Source organism: Aspergillus ochraceoroseus (genome assembly GCF_002846915.1).
Source record: "Aspergillus ochraceoroseus IBT 24754 chromosome Unknown P175scaffold_8, whole genome shotgun sequence".
NCBI lineage: Eukaryota > Fungi > Ascomycota > Eurotiomycetes > Eurotiales > Aspergillaceae > Aspergillus > Aspergillus ochraceoroseus.
Genome location: NW_024468483.1, coordinates 481,985 through 507,100, shown reverse-complemented (window position 1 = coordinate 507,100; position 25,116 = coordinate 481,985). Strand labels below are relative to the sequence as shown.

Below are 25,116 nucleotides of genomic sequence, written 5' to 3'. Positions count from 1 at the left end.
GCCCCGCTCGCAGGCATTAAGGTTACATTCACTTCACTTCTGTTTTCAGTATTTCTGTACTCCATATCTTGCACGTTACGGATGATTATTATTTTATATTATCTTCATTGGTAACCCCAAATATCCATAACTAGTTATCCAAGAACCGGAATTTACATAGTATTCCGCTGACTCCGCTCACTCTCTTTGTCCCTCTCCACCCTCATCCAAGACCGCCAAGACTTCTAGCTCAACACACCATCCTCACTTCGTCCTTGATCTCCGTGCGCTGTGCAAGGGACTATCTATCACTTCTGAGACTCGAATAATATCTTAAAGATACGCTTCTTGGCTCTTCTTCCAGAGATTATGGATCCCGATAATAGATTGTGGGAAATTGAAGAGGGCGTGCCACAGCTCCTCGACCCCTTTATCCAGAAGTTCCTCGCGGGGCGCCGTTCCCTGATTCAAGAAGAGAAATCCCAACAACATGGTCAGACTAATCTATATTCTCTTTTTATCTCTTCTAACCATGGTTATCAGACTCCAATCTTTGTAAGGCCTTACCCGAGGTCGCCATCAGAGCGCGCAAAATTGTCTCCCGGATCTGTTCCGCGACCAGGCTGGAGCACGGGGGGATTCCACACCCAAGCCTCATGTCAGACCCAGATAGGGAACGATTGGAAAGTTCAGATCTATGGAAGATCGTGCGCAATCTTCCCAAAGGCTCCTTACTGTATGGTCACCTGCCTGTTATGATCGATATAGATTTCCTTATCGACCAGGCGTTGGCGACACCCGGAATTTACATATCCGCGCCCAATCCGCTAATCACCCACCATGACTTCGAGAACGCCACATTCTTCTTCCATTATATGCCTGCCCATCAGGCAGAAGTAGAGGGATCCAAAGATAAGCCCGAGCTGTCCCTGTGGTCCGACAGCTATGAACCATCAGCTTCACTAGACCTGCAGACAGCCGCGGCTTTATTTCCTCATGGTGGTCAGATAGGGTTCCGTGATTGGCTAAAGAGGCGATGCGCGGTGAGCTCCGAAAACCATCCTTGTGGTCGTAGAACCTCCCCCATTTCAAATCTATTCAACCATTATCTGCCAATTGTTAGCCCTCTTTTCCACCATGAACCTATACTGCGCGTCTGTCTGCGCCGCATTTTCTCCCAACTTGTCGCTGACAAGATAAACTACGTCGAGTTCAGACTCGCCTTCGACTTCCAGTATACACGTGAAGGAGCAGAAAAGCCGGAAGCAGACTACTTCGCCTGGTTCCATATTTTCCAAGAAGAAATCTCCCTTTTCCAATCCCTCGATGAGGGCAAAAACTTCTACGGCGCACGCATCATATGGGCAGCCCCACGTAACCTCTCAAACAAGGACATTGGAGAAAGCATGAAAGAATGTATCATCATGAAGAAAAGATTCCCCGCCCTAATCTGCGGTTTCGATCTCCTGGGTCAAGAATCCACCGAGAGACCACTCCATAATCTTTTACCAATTCTTTTTTGGTTCCGCGGTCGCTGCGCCGAGGAGACCGTAAATATCCCCTTCATCTTCTCTGCAGGCCAGTCCATGGGCGCTGGTGATGATGCAGATGGTAACCTCTTCGACGCCGTTCTGCTAAGCTCTCGCAGAATAAGCCAGGGTTTATCCCTCTACACACATCCGTTGCTTATCGACATCATCAAAAAAAAGAATATCCTCATCGAGTGCTCGCCCACTTCAAATAAAGGGTTCGGATTCACAAACTCTTTCCAAGCACATCCAATCCCCGCTCTTCTTTCTCGTGAAGTATCTGTCGCACTCTGCAACGACTCTCCCGGTATCTTCGGAAACGGGGAGAACGGTCTTTCCTCTGAGTTCTGGCAGGCTCTCTTAGCATTCCAGAATATGGGGTTAACAGGGCTCGCCATGTTAGTAGAGAACTCGATCCGGTGGAGCTGTTACGAGGATCAAACGCAATCTGAGTGGGGCTCAGATATACAGGAGGGGATTCTGGGGGAGGGAGAGAAGGCTGCCCGGTTACATGCGTTTTATGCGGAGTTCGAAAGTTTCTGCCAGTGGGTTGTGCGGGAGTACGGGGAGAAGTATCCAGTTGAGGTCTAGATGTTTTTCTTTTTCCAAAGAGAATGCATTTAATGAAATTAGGTTGGTTCACCTTGACTATTTTATGTATAAATATAGTATTTATGGTTTATATTGGTGTTCCTATGGAGTTTGTACTTTTTTAGGCTACTACTACTACTACTACTGCTCTGTTGTCTTTGGAGCTGGAAATCCAGTCTACAAATCTCCAGGACTATTTATCTATCCTGCGAAGGAACTCTGCAGTCATCTTGATCACTTCTCTAGAGGAAGTTAATTTTTAGTGAAATAAGATAAACAATGTAGGATATGTAGACCTTGTTGATGCCTCAGGTATAATTATAATAACCTTAAGCTGTTTTCGGCCAGCAAGCACAGTCTAGCCTATTTCGGATGACCACGGAAACTGGAAAATTAAATTTCCGAAACAGGCTTTATGAAATCAGGGATAGCTCTGCTTTGGGACTAGATCCCTGAATAGCTGAGTCATCTCACGATGCATAACTATTTACTAACTCCTCACAATAAATACATCAATTACTCTATTAAGTTGTTTCAAAGTCTCTGGAAGTGAGGTCTAGATATGAAAATTACTCTGTAAGAATTATACTCCTATTCAATAATGGAATCATTAAGATTTACTATTCTGTCTCCTCTGCCCAACAAGAGCTTCCACTCCAGCCTCCCCACTTAGGGTGATATGAGCAACACCACCACCACCAACCACCACACGCTTTTTACCATGGTTTCCTACAGTGGTTTTATTATACTATATATGTAAAAGGTACTTATTCTTAACGAGGAGCTTACCTCAATGTACGTGTGCGTTGTCATCGTGGGATTTGGCTTGGTCTTCTCCGCCTGACTCCTACGGTTGATCTTCGCTATCATTCAACCTGCCTCCTCCTCCTCTCCTCTCCTCTCCTCCTCCGACAGTCCGACTCAACTAGTGCCGTGGTTCCCCCCAAACGTCATTCTAACAGGCACTTGTGCATCCAACCATCTCCCCGTGAAAGGAACTGCTGTCCAAATCGTCGCTGTCTCTTTTTCCCTTCTTTTCTTTTTCTCTTTTCTATTCTTTTATTATGTTTGTTTTTCGATAACCCTAAATGTCATTTTAAATGAGCCCCGGTCGGCTCTTTGACGCCCAAAATGGCCTACTTTCTACCTTGGTTCTTCCAGAAGCGTTTGCTGCGATATGCCCTCTCTCGTCTTGAGTTAGTCGACACAGAAGCCTTGGATCTCGACAGCCTAGGCATTCGCTGGGGGCAGCGAAGCACCGTTGAGCTCCGGGATATCGGCTTGCAGCTGGAGGTAAGTGGGCTGGATTGCTTTCCCCCCACAATTCGGTGCCGTCCACCGCTATCAACCTATGCTAATAAACATGACGTCTTAACAGAAACTAGCCACACTTCTTCGCCTTCCATCGTCAAGTGAACTTCTCAGCGCTCGGGTTCGATATTTAAAGCTCACTGTTCCGGCCGATATCTACAGCAGTGGCATCATCTGCGAGGCTAGCGGAATCGATGTGCATTTGAGGCTCCCCTCGGAGGAAGCTTGCGTTGCAAAGGACAGCTTTCCCGCAGGCCATGAACAAAATCATGAGTCTATCATTCCCGATCCTACAGACCTCGCCGAATCATTCTTGCAGGCAGAGCCAAAAGAGGAAAAGGAGGAACTGCAAGCGGCGATAACTACACAATCTCAAGTCCTACACCGCACTTCAACAGCAATAGGCGATGAGGAGGAGGAACTGGGTCTTGGAAATGAATCTGTATCCCTACCCAGCTTCGTTGCCGCGTTCTTAAAGGGGGTTGTGGACCGCTTTCAGATTCAGGTTGATGACATCTCGATACGAGTAGACGTGGAAACAAAACAGGAGGGGTCATCTAAAAGACAGCCTGAGGAGAAGCCTGACTTGATTACAGGTCTCTTGAGCGTTCGTCAAGTCACTGTAGGAGCAGTCTCCGCAGTTTCTAGCTCAGATGAACTTCCTTTGCATCGGGGGAAACGGCCAGTTTCTCTTTCCGATATCAATCTCGCTCTCGTATCCGAGCCAGTGGTATTCTCGAACTACTCCCGATTTACCGTTCCCGCATCTCCGTCCACTGCCGTGGCTTCGAAACCCAGTCAGTCCCCTAGTCGAGCTTCGTCGCCTGCGCCCCCTCCTTCATCTATATCCAGCTCCACTCATGCTTTAATGAGGTCGACTATTTTCGAGCCTCCCCACGATCTCGCGGGCCCAATGATTGGTGAACATAGCGTTCCCAAACTTGAAGAATCGGTTTATACCTATGATGGTAGATTTTCCGATGCAGATACAGATGATGAAACTAGGAGTTACAGGTACCTCGAGGAGTCGCATAATTCCTTAGATGACGAGAGACTATTTGATAACCCGGCGTATCTTGATTCTGTGATTGATTCTCACCTTCAGGATGACGACATTGAAGGCCTAGATGATCTGGCTCTCGGTAACGCCAATTCTCATAATACTTATGAGTATACACCCCGCCTACAAAGCTCCGAAGTAGGGTACACAGCATCAACCTCCAACAATCCAACGCAGGTCAATATTCCAGAAGCGGCGGCGTCGGAGCCTAATATAAGAAGAGGAATGGGCCATCTACTCGGAGATAGGACGACTGGCCCCCAGTCATCAATGCCAACATTATCACTCCCCACGCAAGATTTCCATAATAACGATATACAAGAATCGAGACGCCTTCCTGCATCACCCTCTGAGGCTAGCAACGCTAGCTCGGCCTCGAGTTATTTCAACAATGATCTTTCAGAATCGAAGCTGTTTTCAAATGAAGAGGCGCAGAGCATGTACATGAGTGCCATGAGTCAAGATTCCACATCGAGAAGTTTCATGCCCAATATTCCGGGTGCCTGGGACTCATCTGAGTCCACAGTAATGAGAGAAGAGAACTACCATAATTCCTCTGGTATTGTGTCAGCCGAGCATGATGACATCGACCAGGCCGAACATGATGAAACAACCGTGTCAACGCCGAAACTCACTGCCCAAGACGCAACACACTCTTCACAACACACGATCTTCGATGAAACATATAATTTCCATCCCGAACCAGCTGAAAGACCCTCCACTCCACCTTCTCCAAGTTTGAACAGAATTAGAGCTGTAGCCAAACGGTTTTTCAAAATAGAGGAAATACGCGTCTGGATCCCTTCCTCTAAACATGAAGGGGAACATGCTGAGAGTCCAACATCACCTCACTCGAAGATTGCAATTGATAGCTCAGGGCCATCACCAGAGCAGTTAGGAAAATCCGAGGCTCTTGGCGATGCGGTATCTACCTCCAAGTTTCCGTCCTCTTTACGGTATAATAGTGATCCAGCCGACCTCTCGTTTGCCGCGGAAAGTAGTGATCCAAAACATGCCCATCATACATCGGATGACAAGAAAGGTCTTGGGTCGAGTGGCAGCGATAACGAAATTGCAGTTGAGATCTCGTCTGTAGAGATTCATTTCGATATATCTATCGGGTGGCTAGTAACTAAGTTCGGCCAGAGAATCCTGCAAGCATTCGGGGGCGATGGAGCAGCCAACATCAGCGAAAGTTCCTCGCAGAAGGATGTTCAGAAGCCACAATCTTTTAGTCTCGCACTAGGCACCTTTTCCATCAAATTTGTTGAGCATGTCCCAGGAAATGCGTATCCTCTTGACGAACATCGGCCGTATTCTACCACCTTCCTCGATTTCTTACACGATGATATCATTCTTCAGACTACGGCTTCTGGCTTAAAGGCTAATTTTTTAGCCAGTAAGGACATAACAAAATTCTCCTTAGAGGTCTCGAAGTTTACCCTGGGCTTTGCTTCTGAGGACCTGATTTCGTTCAGCGAGGACTTGAAAATGAGAGAATCGACTAGAGACATCCTATCACCAATCCATGGAGATATTTCTCTATCATTGAGCCAGACTTTGGAGTCAGCAAGGTTGAATGTTACTACTCTTCCTTTGCAAATATGTCTTAATATTCAGCGATTAGAAGAGGTTCTAGGCTGGTTTGGAGGCTTAAGTTCTATTATGGAACTTGGAAGCTCTATTTCATCTATATCTGGCACCAAGGGATTAAAGAAGGATGTGCTAAAACGCCCTCGTGGTGTTCATTTCGAGGCCGCGTCTTCTCCTGTTCCTGCACCCGAAAGGACCTCGACGCCTTGGAAGGTAAACGCTCGAATAGGTGGCATTGCATTAGATGTCGCAGGAGAAAGTCATTACCTCAAATTGCGGACAACGGCTGCCAAGATTGTGAGCAGGTTTGAAGGCATCGCGCTCCAGATCGATAAAGCTAAGCTCAGCGGACCGTTGCCCCTGGATGATTCCAGGGATGCACCAGCCAAGATCAACCTCAATAGTATTCGAGTGGAATACCTGTTTATTCCGAAAGAACCTGATCTCGATCGACTCCTGGCGCTGATTACACCATCTAAGGATAAATACGACGAGGATGACGATATCATGCTAGATACCCTCTTCCGACAGCGAAAACAAGGCTCTGTTCTTCGGGTAACCGTCACTGGGGCTAATGCTTCTGTTTCTCGCACGTCTGATCTAGATTCTCTATCACAACTCGGGGACGAGTTGAGCAGACTTTCCAACGTTGCTAAGTACTTGCCTGAAGATGACAGGCCCGGTATTTTGACCCTGGTATTAATCCGAGAGCTTGAAGCCCACCTGCATGTTGGTGGTAAAGTGGGCAACATTACTGCACAACTCCAAAATGCTGAGGCGGCCCATATTAGTCTCCCCTCCCTCGTAGCTGCCCAGTTGGGGTCGATCAGGGTTGTCAGAAACGACATTGAGGAGCTAGTGGGAGAGGCTGTATCTTCCACACTTGAACAGACACACATTCCAGTTTTTATGGCACGGTTTATTGCTGACGAAATGGACCCGACATTCAAGGTCAAGCTACATAACTTGAGGGTCGAATATACCCTCCCATCTATGACCGCGTTTCTTGGAATAAGCGAAGAAATGACATCAGGGGACGTTGCTGCCAACATGGCCACTTCCTTGGCCAATCTTGCGGAGCTGCATCCACCATCCCAACAGTCTTCGAACAAGAAAGATAGCCCTGCTAGCCCAGCAAAACCTACAAAATTAGCCGTAGCCATGCGAGGCTGTATCATCGGTCTCAACCCACGCGGCACGGCGGCAAAGGGCCTCGTCGTCTTGACTCACGCAAATTTTTCGGGTACGATTCATGACCCTTCGTCCTCTGAGGCCATTTTGGATCTCCGGAAAGCCTCGATCATGATCATTGACGACGTGAAAAATTCGGAGTGCGACAACACTCTACCTCCAGGACGAGCAGCTATCCCTCGGCGTAGTCAAATTCAATGTCTGATGGATCTGGGCTATGTCAGTGTCTCAACAATATCGTCAGCAACGGCTACCGTAAAGATAATGCGTCTGAGTGATGATGGAACAAAGTCGCTTGATGTTGAACTTCGCGATGATTTGCTCATTCTTGAAACCTGCGCCGACTCCACTCAAACACTCATCAGCATAATTAACGGACTGCAACCCCCCACCCCACCTAGTGTGGCCGTCAAATATCGGACGGAAGTTATCCCCATCCAAGATATGCTTGCATCTTTTACGGGTGATGCATTTACCACTGACTTATCGGAAGAAGCTCCGGAAGTTATCCCAAACACTACAGAAATTCCAACAGATGATGAACTCGAGTACGTGAGCGACTTTTATCCAGTGAGCGCAAGCCCCCAACACGAGTCTTCAAATGAAGGAAATGAGCTTTTAGATAGCTTCCACTCGCAGTACTACGTGTCATCCAGCGTCTCTGAGCTTGAGTTTCGGGACGACCACTTCGCACAGCAGTCCGCGGTTGGAGGTACCGCGCACAGATGGGATTCTGCTCAAAATACGTACGGACTCTCAGATGACTTGAAGCTCCAGAAAAGTCCCTTGAGAGTTCGAGTACGCGATGCCCATGTGATTTGGAATCTATTCGATGGATATGACTGGCAACGAACGAGGGATACAATATCCAAGGCTGTAAAAGATGTGGAGAAGAAGGCTACGGAACGTCGTGCCAGAGTTGGTAGTCGAGCATCTCCAGGCTTCGATGACGAGGGGTCCGTTATTGGGGATTGTCTATTTAACTCCATATATATCGGTATACCTGCCAACAAGGACCCTCGGGAAATTCGCGGTGATATTAACCGTAACATTGATGACCTTGTCAGCGAGACGGGCAGTTATGCAACTACTACCACAGTTACTGGCGCCACCGTACGACAAAGTCACTCGCCCAGTTTGAGAGGGAAGAAGCTGCGATTATCCCGGAGCAAATATCACAAAATGACGTTCGAGCTCAAAGGCATCTGTGCGGATCTAGTGGTTTTCCCACCGGACTCGGGAGAAACACAAAGCTCAGTAGACGTCCGAGTCAAGGACCTGGAGATATTTGACCATGTGCCTACTTCGACATGGAAGAAGTTTGCCACGTATATGCATGAAGCAGGTGAAAAAGAAAGCGGGACAAGTATGGTCCATCTGGAAATTTTGACAGTAAGGCCTGTGCCTGAGTTGGCGGCATCCGAGATCGTTCTCAAGGTAAACCATTTCTGGTGCTATCAGTAGCATGGTGTTTGGGTTATTCTGATGATATTACAGGCTACTATTCTCCCGCTTCGGCTCCATGTGGATCAAGATGCTCTTGATTTCCTCACTCGCTTCTTTGAATTCCGGGACGATTCTACTCCCACTCCTGGAACTCCTGCGGAAATACCGTTCCTACAGAGAGTAGAAATCAGCGCAGTCCCCGTAAAGCTCGATTTCAAGCCAAAGCGGGTGGATTACGCGGGGCTGAGATCGGGCCGCACCACCGAGTTCATGAATTTCTTCGTCCTGGACGAGGCGGATATGGTGATGCGCCACGTCATCCTATACGGAGTGTCCGGGTTTGACAAGCTAGGACAGACGCTGAATGACATCTGGATGCCGGATATTAAGAGGAACCAGCTTCCAGGTGTGTTGTCGGGTCTGGCCCCTATCAGATCACTCGTCAACGTCGGAGGCGGCGTGAAGGATCTGGTGGTGGTTCCGATGCGCGAATACCGTAAGGATGGACGAATTGTGCGTAGCATCCAAAAGGGGGCGCTTGCATTTGCCAAAACCACGTCCAATGAACTTGTGAAGTTGGGCGCGAAGCTTGCCATTGGTACTCAGACGGTATTGCAGGGCGCCGAGGAGATTCTCACCACATCCGGTGGGAAATCGACCGGTAACGACGAGGATCAAGGCGACGAAGAGACAGGCAACAAAATCTCGCTCTATGCCGATCAACCGGTTGGAGTGGTGCAAGGCCTTCGCGGAGCATTCAGAGGGTTAGAGCGCGACCTTCTGCTGGCTCGCGATGCTATCATCGCGGTTCCTGGCGAGGTGGCCGAGAGTAGTAGCGCCAAAGATGCTGCAAAAGCAGTTTTGCGACGGACACCGACAGTTATTCTCCGCCCAGCAATCGGTGTTTCCAAAGCCGTGGGACAGACGTTATTGGGGGCTGGGAATTCCTTGGATCCGAGCAATCGCCGCAAAATGGAAGATGTGAGTTTTACGCCGGGCCAGCCACTTATTTTACCCTAGTTGACAAACGCTAACTTTCTCGCTTTTTTGTCTGTCCAGAAATATAAACGGCATTAGTCTTATTCGGCGTATTATTTGCGACTATCATTCAAAGATTCCCCGCGACGCGATTTATTTTATTTTTTTTTTTCTTTCTTTCTTCTTTCTTTCTTTCTTTCTTTCTTTCTTTCTTTGTCCGATATGAGAGCGACCTGGTACATACTACATAGGTTTTTATTTTATTTTTTTCAGGCATCTGAGATTGAGTTTGTTAGCAGGGAAGAAGTGAATTTTATGGTTTCATGATGACGACGATACAGACGACTCATTCCATGATCTGCTGCTATTCTTTCATTTCTACAATTACTATATCTATTTATATATATATGTTTCTCTTTTTCCAGCATCACCTGGAGTTTGGAATGTGGGAAGGTGACATTGAGGCTGAATGACTGTTGTATCAGAATGGCAGACTGGGCATGAAACGGGCGAGATTAGATTTGCTACAGACCTGATGATGGCCTTAATTCCTGGGGGAATGTTTCAGTTTTTGTTCTCGAATCAATTTTGCTCGTCTGGAGATGAAATGCCATGGTAATATAGTAAGATATATATATATATATATATAATCAGTACGACCAGCCAGCCACGCATAACAATCCCATCCACTCATGGAGAGCAGGACAACACATCATTGATAATCCAAGCCTGAAAAAGTAAAACTAATCAGCGTCAGCCGTTAGACAGATCAACTAGGTAGTTAGCGATGCGAAACGAAACCTCCACTATAGAGAACGATTGGTGGAAAGCACGAACCAGCGTGGACGAATCGGAGGGACACAACTGCTTCAGATGGAAGGGAGATTCGGCAAGGGAGAAGTCTGGAGCCACGTTTCTAGTGCCTGCTATTGAATAGTATAAGATATTAAGAGACCAAGAAGACGTCCAGGCGAGGCTGTGAGATTGGTTGGTCTCACAGGTTTTGACCTGGCAATGTGACGTCGCACTTGGATCTGTATTCTTTTCTCTCTCTCTCTCTCTCTCTCTCTCTCTCTCTCTTTCTTCCACCTCCCTTGCGAGATCCCTGGCAGTCTTCCCTTTCTTTTCTTTTCTTTTTCATTGCTGTCACTCATTGCTTCATCTGATTCGATTTTTATGTCTACATACGCCTTTTTCTAATTTTAATCCTAGGGGTGATATGACTACTACTACTACTATAGAAGCGTCGACCGGTTCTTAGGCGCGGGTTTCTTTTATTCTTCAAAAAATTTGAAATCCAGAAAACGATCAGATTGGAGCTGCGCAGCTCATGCTTGTCGAGGTTATGTTCCCAATAGCCCCAGTGTCGCTGGATGGAAATTTTATGTATCAAAAGCCGCTTTGTGCTGTGTCAAACCGACCATGGAGATCTATCCTGCGCCTCATGAGCCTATGCATCCCTACTACCACCACCATCAAATGAATGCCATTACCACAAGTTCAACTCCAACAATAACGCCTCCCCCCTCGTTCCCCTTACCGTCCTACAGTTCCCCAACGATCTCTACCGGTGAACGTCTGCTGTCGCCGTCGCCATCGCTTTCGACGGGACCCCCAGGCGTCCTCTCCCTCCATAACTACCGTAAGTCCCTGTCTCAGGTTGGCGACACTTCCCCGACTGTCGACGCGCAAGAAGGAAAGACGCTGCGGCGGATGAGCGCGGCGTCCAATCTCAACCGGACGACGACTCAGATGGGCTCGACTTACCATGCCTATCCGTTCTCTGCGTCCTCGACAGCGTCGAGCCCCCTGCCACCGTTGTCTCCGTCGTATTCACCTAGTACCCTGAGTGAGCAATTGCCTGAAATACTGGATGGACTTAGCTGTATGTTTGTCTCCTAGGTTTTTTTTCCGCAATGGTTGTAACTGACGAATCCAGTTCCGGGGTCTTCTCTTGTAGATGTGAGCCACTATGACAGCGTCATGGATGAGAAGCAAAGCTCATACAAACTGTTGGTGTGTTTCATTGTCAATCTATCATTTTTGCCTTGGTTAACAAAAGTTCAGGACACCTTTCGCGCCCGACTAGAAAAGTTCCCCGACCCGGACCCTCCGGACCTCATTTCCATCCTGGGTCCCGGCCACAACAGGGCTCGCTCCGACTCCGTCCTCTTCAAAGCTAGACGGGCCAGAAAAGCAGCAGCCCCCACCACGGTAATCCACCAAGGAACCTCATTCGAGATCCTTAACCCCCGTGAATCTCTAAACGTTGCCCGGATAGTCTCCTACATCGAAGACGTAGATGCCTACTCTAACAGTAACCATCGAGACTCTTACCCAAACGCATCAACCACCTTCCCTGCCGGCCACCATGATTCGTATTGGGGAACCCTTCCTCCATTCGAACCAGAGGCCAACCAAAAGGTTCACGATGACCTTGTTGGCGACTCCCCGCACCACCCTATGCCTTCTATCTCGGAGCGCCTTGAGGAGCCAGACGCGGAGTCTTGCTACTCACCCTCTGTTAGACCTTTATCTAGAACCCTATCTATGATACGACCGTGGACTGCGCACAATGATAGCGATCTCGGTGAACCGGGTCCTCCAGTTTCTTTTGACGATTCCTCGAATACCCCGCTTACCTCTCCAGACAGAGACGGATACGGCGAGGGATACGGCGAGGAATACGGAATTGGTATCGGAACTGGAAATCGAGATATCGGTATTGATATCGCAGCCCTATACGATATCGGCTACCTACCTGAACAGGGCAAAGGAACCGATAACCCAACAACAATCATATACAGCCAGCACAAGCCACTACGGAAGAAATCCACCGTCGGAAGAAAAAAGAGGAAAGGATTCTCGTCTCCTTCTACTTCGGGGTTCTTACCGTCTCGGAGTGCGCGTACGAATATCCCAAATCCGCTAAAGCGATTAAGAGGGATTGCGCATGCACTTCGCAAGAAGACATTTCCAAGGGCGAATTTGTCTTAGTACTCCTTCCTTCTTCTTTTTCGCTTTTTTTATGTTGATCTCATTGCATTGTTATCTGGCGGGTTTTTTTTTTTTTCTTCTGACGGTGTCTTATATCATTGGGTTCATTTCTTACATTTATTCCATTGAACTGGATCAAAGAGATCGTTGAACGATCCAAGTCAATTAATACAGAGTACTAGAGTCTAGTAGTCCTTTGATAGGTCTAATACTAGTCTGTAGGCCGGATGATCACCATGGGTCTGTCTCTAATCTATCTGTATTTTGCCATCTGGATGAATCCATCAACCCAATCGAGGAGAACAAGCATGTTAAAAAGAGGTACTTGCTACTAAGTAGGAAACGTCATTAAGAGTATTTATTATTCTACAGAAAAAAAAAAAAAAAAAAAAAAAACGAACACTGTTCTTTTTATTCTGGGATGGGATGATCAATCTCTGAAACTGCCTATCTAGCTAGACTAGCGAGAAACTGGGGGAGATTTACCTAAAAAAGGTGTGCAGAAAAATATTAAACCAAGGTCCACCCCACTCTACTGGACATGCATGCATACATACATCCAATATACCTACATACATATATAAGTATATACTTACATACATACATAAAACAAGTTAACCCCATCATGCATGCATCCACCATCCACCAACCAAAAGAAAAGGAAAATGAAATGGGATCTTTTCAAAAAAAAAAAAGTCAGAATAAATATAAATATAATAATATATATATACATGAACAGAAAAACTTATACCAAAAAAAAAAAAAAACTACTCCCCCCTCTCCCTCTCAATCATCGAGGCCAAAGCGGCACTGACCAGACTCTTCCTCCTTAAGCCCTGCTCGCTTTTCTTGCGGTGGTCCAATGAATGCTGGTAACTTTTCTCAATGCGGTGCGGGTGCGGCGCGAGAGGTGTCATGGTAGGAGCTGGGATTCCGACACTGCTTTTTCTGCGCAGTGGGGGGTGTTCCGTGCTGATGCTAGGACCCGTACTCGTGCTAGGGCTGGCGCTTTCGTAACTCATCTGCGAACGAACGCGAGTCCGGTGCGAATGCGATGAGATCGTGCGTCTCCGGGGCGATTGCTGCGGCGGGAGCGAACTCGGGTGGCAATCTTCCGTGAGAATGGGATGGATGCGGATGGTATCCTCGTTGGAGAGAAGGGCCCGACGGATAGCCTCGAGGTCTGAGGAGTGGCATTGCATTCGAGACATGTGTTGACGGCGGGCGCGGATAGCGGCCCAAGTATCTGCGGTGCCGGTGGTGGTGCCGGTGGCGGGGTCGTTCGGCTGTTGCTGTTGCTGCGGCTGCGGCTGCGGCTGCGGCTGGAGTGGTTGTTCCACCGCTGAAAGGAACGGAAGGTCTACCGGGACAGAAGTTGGGCCGAGGAACGGAGACTGGGGTTGCGGAGAGAGAGAAGGCGAAAGAGAGGTCAGTGGAGAGGAGGTCGAGTCTGCGTAGTAGCTCTCGTCGTCGTGGTCGGTGTCGGGCGGGGTAAGGACATAGCTGTAGCCCTGGAAGTAGCGGGAGGAGGACGTGGCGGATTGTGGAGTCGTCGGGGATGCAGGACACGAGGTATCGAGGCTCGAGGGGTTCTGGATGGTGTGTTCGTGGAGTTTCCTGGTAAGGGTGCTTATGGAGAGACGTTTGTGGTCATCATAGGCGGAGAAGGGAACGGAGGTTGGGGGAGGTTGAGGGGAGCGGAAGTAGAGGGATCGCGAGCGGGGAATGCTGCGAGGGAAGCGAGAGGTTGACGAGGATCGAGGTGAGGGACATCGCGAGGACATTGGCGAGATCGGAGAGCCGTCGCAGTCGACCATGAGTCTGTCGTCCCCGTCCAGAGCGAGGCGGGGTGGCCTGGATGAGGAGGGGGAAGAGAAGGAGAAATCCTCAAACATGATGGCGGCGATAGTGATCGAGACGAGAGGACCGATAAAGACCGTGTGTACAGTAAGATAAGAGGGGTGAGAGGTGAAGTCGCGGTCGGAGGAGAACAGACCATGTCTGGCCAAGTTATATAAGTGGAAAAGAGGCAAAAAAAAAAAAAAAGAAGAAATTTTCCAAGGGCGAAATTCAACAACGAATAGTTAGCGAACCCTGGGTCGATCGAAGGGGGTTGAAGAGAAGAAAGAGTTATATAGAGGAAAAGATTGTCTTCCTTCCCCCCTTTTCCGTCTCTCTCCCTTTCATTTCCACTATTTGACCGAGTATAATTTGGTGGTTTTCTTCTTCAATCCCGAAAGTACGGACACCCTTCACAATCCAAAAAGACTTACAGAAGACACTGCTGATGGAGTGGACCCCCTAATAAATTGACTCAATTTAATTGAGTCCGTCTCCAGACAGTTTTAGAGGCGCCCTAGTGGCAAGACAAAGGGAGGATACTCCGTGCCTAACTACCTAGAGTTTAGGATTTATGTGCATTATTATTCGGTTATTATGTATGCATATTTCTGATTTCGGAATAGCAGATCGCCCGATCTAGACTCCGATATTCACCCGCACGATGTTTTTTCTCCATGTATCCGTACAAGAAAAGAAATCAAGTACGCAGAAGCCTAGATGGATAGGATAGATATGTTTACTCTGGATTTATTACCTACAACTTCATACCTGGGATTAAATGAGACACGCACGGGAGGAATGTGACATAGTTCTCGATGGAGTGGTGAAGCGAATTTGACTGGTCAAAAAGGCTGTTACATGGCGGCAAGCAAGCAAATACAAGCCCCAATAACATGATTCTGCTTTACTCCTGATTTGAGTGATCTCAATAGATACCTAGTTAGTTATAGAGTGATGAAATGAATAGGCAGGCAGCTATTTCATGTGATTTTGGACGAATGTCAGATGTATGTATATGTATGTATAGTAACAATATTGTGAAACAGTGGTGGCCCAAATGGAAATTCTCGTATTCTTAATTAAAAATTGAGACTCCTCCTTCCTCTTTCTTTCTTCTCTTCTCATTAATTCGCCCCCTGAGACAACAAACAAGATAAAAAAAGTAAAAGAAGAAAAAAAATATGACAAGGGTGGGATTCGAACCCACGCCAAATTAATGACGCGGAAACTTGTTGTACAAGAGGGGATCCGAGTTGGACACCTTAACCGCGCGCCTTAGACCGCTCGGCCACCTTGCCTTTGTGATGAAAGTTAGTCAACTTTATGGCTCTATAAAGCTAGACAGACGTTTTGCTAAATGATTACAATAGTTAACCACTCCATGCCGCCAGATTGTATGACAGGAAACAGTTAGTATAGAGCTACACCTGGAGCAACCCCGTTGCAACAATTCTCACGCTCCAATCGAGATCATCCCAACCTGACTCTTATATCTGAAATAAATTCCGCGTTTCAGTCCGGTTCTCTTGAATACTGTACTATACCTACCCACCCTGCACGTTGACGCAATGATGATCCGCCAGATCGGCGATGTGTGTACCAACCTACTGTGTAAGATCTTGAATCATCTTGTCCCTGCTGGTGTGGTTGGGATTATATATCATACCCAAGTTTAATGACTATCGCCAAACATATATTATTCAGAATATACTCTGACCATTGCTAAAAAAAAACGCTTAACGATACAGAATGTGGTCCTCTCATCTTGGAATCGGAAAGTCCGCTAACGCCACCTAACGCGATACAGTCGGCAACCCAGAGCAAAACTCTAGCTCCAGCATCGCACCAGACACGAACCAGGATACCGTCGTCGTCGGTAAGGACAAAGAAGCTGGCCTGGACGCGCAACCGAAGACCTGAGGTCTGTCGCACCCGATTCCAAACTTCCCCAGTCAGAACAGCGCGACGAGGTCCTCCAGTTGGCAGATGATGCGAAATCTGCGGCCTCTGGATCTGTGGCCCAGGTGGGAAGTACAGGGAGTGGTGTCTTTGGGGCTCAATTCTGGTTTATTAATTTGTAAGTAATCTAACTAGTCTTAAGTAGGATGCTTTTGATATGAATTAATATGAATTAATGGTTTATTTTGGATTTTCACTTGATTCTATGCGTGCCTGGTAGTCTCTAGAGTTTGCAATGCTCAACCTTTGGCCTCGGGGTTAGGGCTTCCATTTTCAAGATGATAACGAGGCACGGAGGTATATGCATTATAGGTGATATTTCTCTCATCCACTAATAGACAACTAGACCCACAAAATAGGAAGCAGATTTACACCCTCATGCGAGATGTAAGAGAAATGTAGTCCTTGATCTATAGACAAGAAGGAACACGTGATATCCAGGCGAACTCTCGTCCCAAAAAGGAAAGAAACGGTTACCCCTCAGTCTTTACTCCAAGTGGATCCCCGCATTGTTCCTTCTAAACTCTGTCGACATTCACAACCCAAAACTCAGCATCCCATCGCATTTTTCCACAGTCATGGCTGCCTTGCTGAAGAAACCTCTGAAACTCGCCTTGGTGCAACTGGCATCAGGTACGTCTCTGTCTTCCCCTTCCCGCGTTCCCAATCGCTTCTCGGACGAATGCTTATTATATACCCGGGAATACAGGAGCAGACAAAGTTGCCAATCTCGCCCATGCTCGCACAAAGGTCCTGGAGGCTGCAACAGCAGGCGCCTCCCTCATCGTACTTCCTGAATGTTTCAACTCCCCCTACGGAACACAGTACTTCCCTAAATATGCCGAAACTCTCCTCCCTTCTCCTCCAACAAAAGAACAGTCCCCTTCCTACCACGCCCTATCAGCCATCGCTGCTGAAGCCAAGGCATACCTTGTAGGAGGCAGCATTCCTGAACTCGAGACATCGACGAACAAATACTACAACACCTCGCTGGTTTTCTCGCCAACCGGCGCGCTGATTGGAACCCACCGCAAGACACATCTATTTGATATTGATATTCCGGGGAAGATTACTTTCAAGGAGAGCGAGGTTCTGTCGCCGGGTAACCAGTTGACTATCATCGACCTCCCAGAATATGGAAAAATCGGACTTGCTATCTGCTACGATATTCGATTCCCAGAGTCTGCCATGATCGCTGCCCGGAAAGGTGCTTTTATGCTCGTCTACCCTGGCGCGTTCAATATGACTACCGGTCCTCTGCACTGGCAGCTGCTGGGCCGTGCCCGCGCAGTAGATAACCAAGCATATGTTGCCTTGTGCAGCCCCGCCCGCGACATGAGTGCGACCTACCACGCTTGGGGCCATAGTGTGATAGTTGACCCTAGTGCCAACGTTCTGGCAGAGACAGACGAAAAGGAAGACATTGTCTACGCGGAGTTGAATGACGAAACCATCCAGAACGCAAGGAAGGGTATCCCGATCTATGCTCAGCGGCGGTTTGACCTATATCCGGATGTTAGCGCCAGCAAGAACTAGACTAGATTCAATATGGCTAAAGTGGGTTTAATATGAGTTTGATTCCAAGACATTTGAAATGCGTCCATCGCCATTTAAATGAGTACTAGTCGACGTAATTTTGTGCCTGAGGTTGAATATTTTGGTCTATATTAGGTAATACCCGTATATTTCATGTGATTTTTCTTGTAGAAATCGATCGCCTCGTCTGACTAATCTCCAACTTCCGAAAGGGATATTTATCGAGTTCTGGACGTAGGTGAATTAATTAACTACAATAGCAATCTTTCTATTTCTATAATTCGTCACTCACCACTAGTGATGTACCTAGGTACCTGATATATTTCTCCATAGTCTACCTAAATCTCGCCTCGCTCGGGAGAATCACGTGGTACGAATACAGCCAATCAGAATAAGCGCACACAGTAAGCGAGCCACACTGGAATTTCGACCACCGCCAAAAAGATATCTCGAAATCCTCTTCTCCTCCGACAGTCGACCACTTCAGCCAACAACCGCCGAAAAACAGACAGTGAGTATTTTTTTTCGCTTGTTTTTGAGAAAAGCGAATTCCCTGTGGTATTCTTTAACTGCCCAGATAACAAAAAAACTAACAATTCTTTTTTCTTCTGCATCACAGAAATGTCCAACGTCCAGACCGGCAAGAAGACCCGTTCGGCCATCGCCGACGTCGTCACCCGCGAGTACACCATCAACCTGCACAAGAGAGTATGTTGAAGAGCGGAAAAATCTGCTATTGCTCCCCCTTCTTTTTTTTTTTTTTTTTCTTCCTTTCTGGATTTGCAAAACCCGGTCGCATCTACCAATCGATCGACCGACCCTGAACCCAGCGATTATTGCGGTTGCGGAAGAAGGATGAAATACACCTTTTGAACCGTGAGAGACATGGATGGAGAACATGGCGAGGCGACCGTACACTTCTCTCTTCTGGGAATAATACCTCAGTGATTTGAGTGGATGTTGTCGATTGTCGTTTCGAGCAGAAAATTTTTTTTTGTGTGTGGAGGAACAATGACAAGAATGTCCACCCACATGAGCTTGGAAAAGTCTTTTACTTTTTTTTGAAGAAATTCAAAAAAAAAAAGGAAAAAGAAAGAAAGATTCTCGCTCGCGTTCACAAAAAAAAAAAAGAATGAATTAGTTTTATGAAGTCCACCTCTTATGGCCGCAGCACCATAATAATATGCATGCAACATTTTCTATCTTGTTTCAAGATGGCATTTCGGGCGGAAGACTAATTTCTACTCTTTTTTTTGGTTTATTAGACGCACGGTGTTAGTTTCAAGAAGCGTGCTCCTCGTGCTATCAAGGAGATCCGCGCCTTCGCCGAGCGTGCTATGGTAAGTTTTATTTTCCTTCCTCATCTATCTTCTCCCTGTTCCTGGACTAACAATAATGGAAAATCCAGGGCACCAAGGACGTCCGCCTCGACCCCCAGCTGAACAAGAAGGTCTGGGAAGCCGGCATCAAGGGCGTTCCTTTCCGTCTCCGTGTCCGCATCTCCCGCAAGCGTAACGACGAGGAGGGTGCTAAGGAGAGACTGTACTCCTTTGTCCAGGCCGTCAACGTCAAGGATGCCAAGGGTCTGCACACCGCTGTTGTGGACGAGGAGTAAACGGGTCCTTCTAACCGGTTTGAGTTGTTGGAACCTGGAGAGGAATCAGAGGGAAAAAAAAAAAATAAAATAAAATAAAGTAAAAAATTTTTTTTTTCTGTGACCACGATTGATATATCTTGTTTCTTCATCTATTCTAATGTAGTACTAGTACTTGATTCTATTTCAACGCCCGGGCTCGCTTATATGGGCTGGCATGGCATGACATGACATGATATGATATGATATGAGACCTTTTATTGTATTATGTATGTCCGCAATGGAAGAGACTAGATGGGGACAAAAAAAAAAAACATCAGAGATCCTAATCCGTAAATATAATAATATACGACAGTAGGCTCATTGGAGATAGTTAATAGACTTGGGTGCAATGATTAATAATTGCCCACTTGGAGTGCACTAATGATGAAAAATTGGATTCTCTCGTCCAATGTCCTCCTCCTCTTGCTCATTTGCTTTCTCTTCTATTTCTTCTCAGATCCATAATGAGATTGAAAAGCACCCATAAAAGGACAAGAAAAAAAAAAAAAAAAAAAAAAAAAAAAAAGCGCTCCATGTAGGTGAGAGTCATGTTTGGCATGATTATTTCCACAGCTAAAATTCTTTTTGTACCATGCTCAAAGCTCCAGTAACTACAAACTCCAATCTTTACAGGAGCGATCAAGTTGCACCCTTCATGCTTCGGAAATGCGAAAAATATGTATATTAATTCGAAAAAGAAAAAGAAAAAAAGCAAAAACTCCAAACTGATGCATATTTGCATGGGGGGCTGTCCTTGGGCAGCTGATAGGTGGGGGGGGGAAAGGAAGAGAAGAGAAAAGGCAACGTCCAAAAGTAAATGCATAGAAACCGAGGGAAATTTTGAAACAAATAATACATCACCAGACAGTTTGTAAGGCGGCAAGAATACCATGATAGGAAGAACAAGAGAGAAGCAAAAAGGAGGCTGTTCAGATGCGGGATAATGTACCATGTCAAGTTCGTTTCGATCCACCAATTCTTAATAGTAATTAAGATTTTGTCTCCTCCATTGCTTTGCCTAATCGCTCTGCCTCTTCTTTCTTCACTCGAACAGCCCACTTTTCGGGGGGACCATCGGCCTGAGGGACAAGGAACTGTACACTTGTTCCAGAAACACTATACGTGATCTCCTTCATCAATGCGACGTTCAGGACTACCTTTCCACTAGGGTCTGCTCGGAGAAGAATTCGACCGCGAGATGTGGTGCGATCCTTCAACACACGCAAAAAGCCGACGCCTTGACTCTCCCAGCCGGCTTCGGCACTGAGTTTCATACCCCGTGCTCTAGTTTCCATCACCACGTCCTCGTTCTCTTCGCCAGCTCCACTTCGAGAAAGATCAACTTGTGGCAGGGATTCCGGTGCATCGCCATCCCCAGACTCTTCCGCTCCTGCGTCAGAAGGGATCCCAGGGGTCGACGCACGGCTGGTGGCAGTAGAATTGAATGTCGGAGGGGCCAAGAAGGACGAGCTTGGTTGAGAGGACGGGCCACCAAAGGAGAATCCCAAGGTTGGCGCTCCACCGCCTGAAGAAGACTTGGACCCCGCAGGTGGTGCGCCGAAAAGCGTCGAGAATGGTTTTGCAGGATCAGCAGCAGGTGCTGCCAAAGTCGACTCAGACTTGGGCGTTGCTTTGGGCGTTGCTGAGTCAGGAGCAAACTTAATGGGAGAATTTATCTTCCATGTGTTATCAGCGCCTGGCTTGGTAGCACTCGACGAGGCCCCAAAGACAGAAGGAGTACTTGCGCCTGATGGAGTGGGCGCGGGCGACCCGAAGAGACTGCCTGTTGCACTTGCGGAGCCAAAAATGTTGTTGGTTGATGCCGGCTTAGCTGCAGAACTCTCGTCCGCTTTATCAGCCACCTGTTGGCCGGTAGGAGCGAAGGGGTTAGGAGTCGACACTGGGCTATTGAACGATGACGCAAATTTAGATGAATTGAAGAATGTCGAAAGGCCCTTATCACCCTCGCCCCCTCGCTTTGGCTTTCCGTCCTGGTCATATTGAACCCGGTCAAACAAGCTACGACTGCCAGAGCCTTCGGCTGAGGCCTGTTCTTTGGTCGCTTGCTTGGACTTCTTGAGGGCTTTAGAAAGGTCACCCTCGTCACTGCTTTCCTGGACAGATGATTCACAGATACCAATTGAGGATGCCCTGCTATCCTCCTCCTCGCTAGCCGGCACAAAAGATGGATCCTTAGCCACGTCATCGCCAGAGACCGATGCTTCCTCGGTGTCCTCAGCGTCGTCATGGTCATTTTCCTCCGTCTCGGAGGGCGTCGCAGACAAGTGACCGAAAATGTTGGTTGATTTCCCGGAAGTATTGGGTGGAGCGTTAAAAACAGAGGTACTAGCAGGAGAAGAAGCAGGGCTATTATCTGCCTTTGCCTCATCGGCCGTATCATTCTCTTCCTCAAAAGAAAAACCTTGCCCCGGGACGAATTTAGTCCGCTTGCTTTTTTGCGCTTCTAGCTCTTCACGCTTCTTGCGCTGATTCTCTGCGTCCTTGCGTTCCCATTCAGCTTCATCTTCCTCATCAGAGTCAAAGTCCTCAGCCTTGCGCTTTTCCTTCTCCTTTTCGGCGTTCTTGTCGGACTGAGCTTTAAACTGAGCAAAGAAATTTGTGACGCTGCCGGAACCGAACTTTGGCATGGAGAGCGATGGCGTTGAAGTACCCGCAGCCGCATCGCCCGAAGTCTTCAAAACAAACGGATTTGCAGGAGGGTTGCTGCTTGTAGGCGCCGTAAAGGTAGGCTTAAACCCAGAAATTGGCTGAGAGGTGGATGAGCTCGATGTTGAAGTAGCCTCTTTAGCAGGCACTGGGGCGGAAAATAATGGTTTAGTGGGCGACGATGTCGGTGTGGTGGAAAACAAGGAAGGTCCGTTTGTTTCAGGAGAAGTTGGTTTGAATGAGGGAGTGCTCGGTATTTGGGGAGACTCAGTGCTCGCCGAATCATTCTCGGCATCAGACGTCTTCGATCTGGAAAAAGAGCTTGCGAAGATACTAGCGGTAGTAGAGTCTCCGTTAACACGCTTTGTTGGCTGTGGAGTCGGCGCTGTATCAGCTTCGCCATCCTCAGTAGCTTTTCTTTTGTGGGAAGAAGGTGTGCTTTGGCTAGTTCCGAAGAGTTGAGCACTCGATGCTGCCGCGGTGGGGGTTGAGCCTGCACCACTGACGAGTCCTTCCCCAGGACCAAACGGTTTGATCTTCTTCGCAGGCTGTTTATTAGCTGCTGCCTCTTCGCTATCAGGGGTTTTGCGCTTAGATCCAGCGCCTTCAATTGGTGCACCAATCGTCTCACGAACCCGCACATAAAATCGCACCAAAGCATCGAAACCCTCCGTAGTGGGATCCAATTTCTCGACCTCGCGTCGGAAACACTCATTCAACAGACGCACTCGGTACAGCATTTCAACCTCATCCTTTGTACCCTTGTCAAGACCCGAAGGCATTTTGACGGGCTGCAGTTTGTCGAAGCTTTGACTTGGTGCATCCAGAGCGGAAGGAGTCGGGGGCGTAGCGAGTGTTGGCTTAGTCCCATTAGCCTTGAAGAGGCTCTGCGAAGTCCCTGCAGAAGTGGGGGCAGATGCAGAGCCGTTGGCCTGTGAGCCTGAAAACGAAAATGCTGCGGGTTGAGATGTAAGAGAACTTGATGGTTTAGCTGATGCAGAAGCCGAAAAAGATGAGGAGAGAGCAGGCGCTTTTGAAGGCTCATTTGTTTTCGTCCCCTCGCCGGGTGTGCTAGATTTTGGAGCAAAAAGGTTTGCGAACGGTGTCGCAGATGGTAGCGGCTTTTGTTCCGTCTGTGACTTTTCTGGACTGGTTGGCTTAGGGGAAAACAAGGTGCTGAAGGGGTTGCTGCCTGCAGGCTTGGGCTTCTCTTGCCCCATCGAAGTAGTGGTCTGCGGGGCGAACAGACTCCCAGAGGATGGTGGCTGGAACAAACCACCCGCCGATTGAGTAGGAGGGGCAGTTTCACTCTTAGAGAATAAGGATGTGCTAGCGGTTGTAGATGGGAATTTGAACACTGGTGGTGTTTGAGCCGGCTCGACGACAGCCTTTGCCTCTTCTTTCCCTTTCTCCTCCGCAGATTTCAGGGTGGAGGATGGAGTCGGTGCCCCGAAGAGGTTCGCGGATTGGAAAGGATTCTGAGACGGCGCCGTAGGTTTCGATGAAGAAGTGCTGAAGAGAGATGTTGAAGAAGCGACAGGGGCTGCTGCACTAGAAGCTGGGGCTACAGTGGTTGAGGATGTAGGTTGAGTTGTAGCACCGAAGAGAGATGTGGATGCAGGTGAAGGTTGTTCAGGCTTGGCTCCGAACAAAGGCTTCGATGCACTGTCAGCTGGTGTTGAGGTTGTAGCCCCGAACAAGTTGCTAGTTCCAGAACCACCAAAGTGCGCAGTCACTCCGAAGCCACCGGTACCACTCCCAAACATCGTCGATTTTGGAGCTGTTGTCTTAGCATCCGGAGAAGTCTGCATTGAATCGCTGCTAAATGCGGAGGACTGGGCAAACGGTGTGGGCTTCTCTACCGCAGATTGACCAAAGATATTCGTAGAAGGAGCAGTGGTAGTAGACTGGCCAAAAATGCTTCCGTTTGGTGGAGTAGTAGCGCCAGACTTAGGAGCCGGTGCAGTGGTCGTAGTGGTACCGAATAAGCCCCCAGTAGAAGTACTCTGGGATCCAGTCCCAAAAATTCCTCCCGTAGGTAGAGGCTGCTGGGCTGGAGACTGACTATTGGCCGGGATGTTGAATAGATTGCCTTTGAAGCCGGAGAAGCTGCCCGCGTCCGACTGCTGGCTAGTAGCACCAGTATTTATACTGGCGAAAGGATTTGCAGATGCTCCTGCTCCACCGAAGGACGAGGAAAAGTTAAAGGATGATGAGCCGCCAGTGCCAGAGCCAAAGGAGAAGCCAGATCCTCCGTTTTCAGTTGCAGGTTTGGGAGTTGATCCAGCCCCTGGAAAGCTTTGTGACTGACCAAATGTAAATCCATTCGTCACCGGCTGGGGGGCCGTAGATGTAGAAGAAACTGTGTTGGGATCGATGGAACTGAAGGGGCCACCGAAGGACGCAGCCGGAGCACCAGAAGCGGCGGAGGCCCCAGGACGCGGTCGCCTTCGAATTTCCTTGATTCTGCTCGAGTCGTTAGACAACGCATCAGACATGCTATGATAACATACAGAAGAGACATATGCAGATGGAATCGAAGCAAGGTAATTGAAGGAGCTTTCGGGGGGAATCGAGTCAATCACAGGGAAACCAGGCAAAGGGGGTAAAAAGTTAACAAAGTAACACAAAACCAGAAAGTCGGTAACAATCGACACCAAAAATTTCGTTGGGTTTATTAAATAAGAAAAAAAAACAACAACTCGATTTTCTGGGGTGGAGCTGCAGGAAGGGACAGGAATAAAGTTGGTCGCAAAGGTCGGTCAGCGTTCACTTACCTTCTCTGCGCCATCTGCGCCGCG

General features: G+C 47.9%; 6 protein-coding genes and 1 non-coding gene across 7 annotated transcripts; 5 read left to right on the top strand and 2 right to left on the bottom strand.

Annotated features, from left to right (window-relative positions):
- Positions 1 to 68: 68 nt before the first annotated feature.
- P175DRAFT_0485159 (putative CECR1 family adenosine deaminase) lies at positions 69 to 2,314 on the top strand. The gene is made up of 2 exons (XM_040895592.1): positions 69 to 472; positions 523 to 2,314. The coding sequence occupies exons 1-2, from the start codon at positions 349 to 351 to the stop codon at positions 2,097 to 2,099; spliced, it is 1,701 nt and encodes a 566-aa protein (XP_040749487.1). The 5' UTR covers positions 69 to 348; the 3' UTR covers positions 2,100 to 2,314.
- A 916-nt stretch (positions 2,315 to 3,230) lies between these two features.
- On the top strand, positions 3,231 to 9,777 carry atg2 (putative autophagy regulatory protein Atg2; the record flags this gene model as incomplete). The annotated part of the gene is made up of 4 exons (XM_040898594.1): positions 3,231 to 3,392; positions 3,478 to 8,691; positions 8,752 to 9,681; positions 9,760 to 9,777. The coding sequence occupies 4 exons, from the start codon at positions 3,231 to 3,233 to the stop codon at positions 9,775 to 9,777; spliced, it is 6,324 nt and encodes a 2,107-aa protein (XP_040749486.1).
- Positions 9,778 to 10,681: 904 nt separating this feature from the next.
- On the top strand, positions 10,682 to 13,071 carry P175DRAFT_0503985 (oxidoreductase, short-chain dehydrogenase/reductase family). Its single transcript, XM_040897744.1, has 3 exons — positions 10,682 to 11,563; positions 11,618 to 11,694; positions 11,746 to 13,071. Exons 1-3 carry the CDS (start codon positions 11,101 to 11,103, stop codon positions 12,673 to 12,675), a joined length of 1,470 nt encoding a protein of 489 aa, XP_040749485.1. The 5' UTR covers positions 10,682 to 11,100; the 3' UTR covers positions 12,676 to 13,071.
- Positions 13,066 to 15,051, bottom strand: P175DRAFT_0348504 (uncharacterized protein). Its single transcript, XM_040892911.1, has 3 exons — positions 14,990 to 15,051; positions 13,427 to 14,914; positions 13,066 to 13,352 (listed from the first exon to the last, which is right to left on the bottom strand). Exon 2 carries the CDS (start codon positions 14,568 to 14,570, stop codon positions 13,443 to 13,445), a length of 1,128 nt encoding a protein of 375 aa, XP_040749484.1. The 5' UTR covers positions 14,571 to 14,914; positions 14,990 to 15,051; the 3' UTR covers positions 13,066 to 13,352; positions 13,427 to 13,442.
- A 648-nt stretch (positions 15,052 to 15,699) lies between these two features.
- Positions 15,700 to 15,815, bottom strand: P175DRAFT_0t115. The gene has a single exon. It is a non-coding gene; the product is annotated as a tRNA-Leu (tRNA).
- A 1,189-nt stretch (positions 15,816 to 17,004) lies between these two features.
- Positions 17,005 to 18,118, top strand: P175DRAFT_0464633 (carbon-nitrogen hydrolase family protein). The gene is made up of 2 exons (XM_040894850.1): positions 17,005 to 17,109; positions 17,186 to 18,118. Exons 1-2 carry the CDS (start codon positions 17,055 to 17,057, stop codon positions 18,010 to 18,012), a joined length of 882 nt encoding a protein of 293 aa, XP_040749483.1. The 5' UTR covers positions 17,005 to 17,054; the 3' UTR covers positions 18,013 to 18,118.
- A 168-nt stretch (positions 18,119 to 18,286) lies between these two features.
- P175DRAFT_0503983 (60S ribosomal protein eL31) lies at positions 18,287 to 19,706 on the top strand. Its single transcript, XM_040897743.1, has 4 exons — positions 18,287 to 18,523; positions 18,632 to 18,720; positions 19,278 to 19,352; positions 19,421 to 19,706. The coding sequence occupies exons 2-4, from the start codon at positions 18,634 to 18,636 to the stop codon at positions 19,625 to 19,627; spliced, it is 369 nt and encodes a 122-aa protein (XP_040749482.1). The 5' UTR covers positions 18,287 to 18,523; positions 18,632 to 18,633; the 3' UTR covers positions 19,628 to 19,706.
- The last annotated feature ends 5,410 nt before the right edge of the window (positions 19,707 to 25,116 follow it).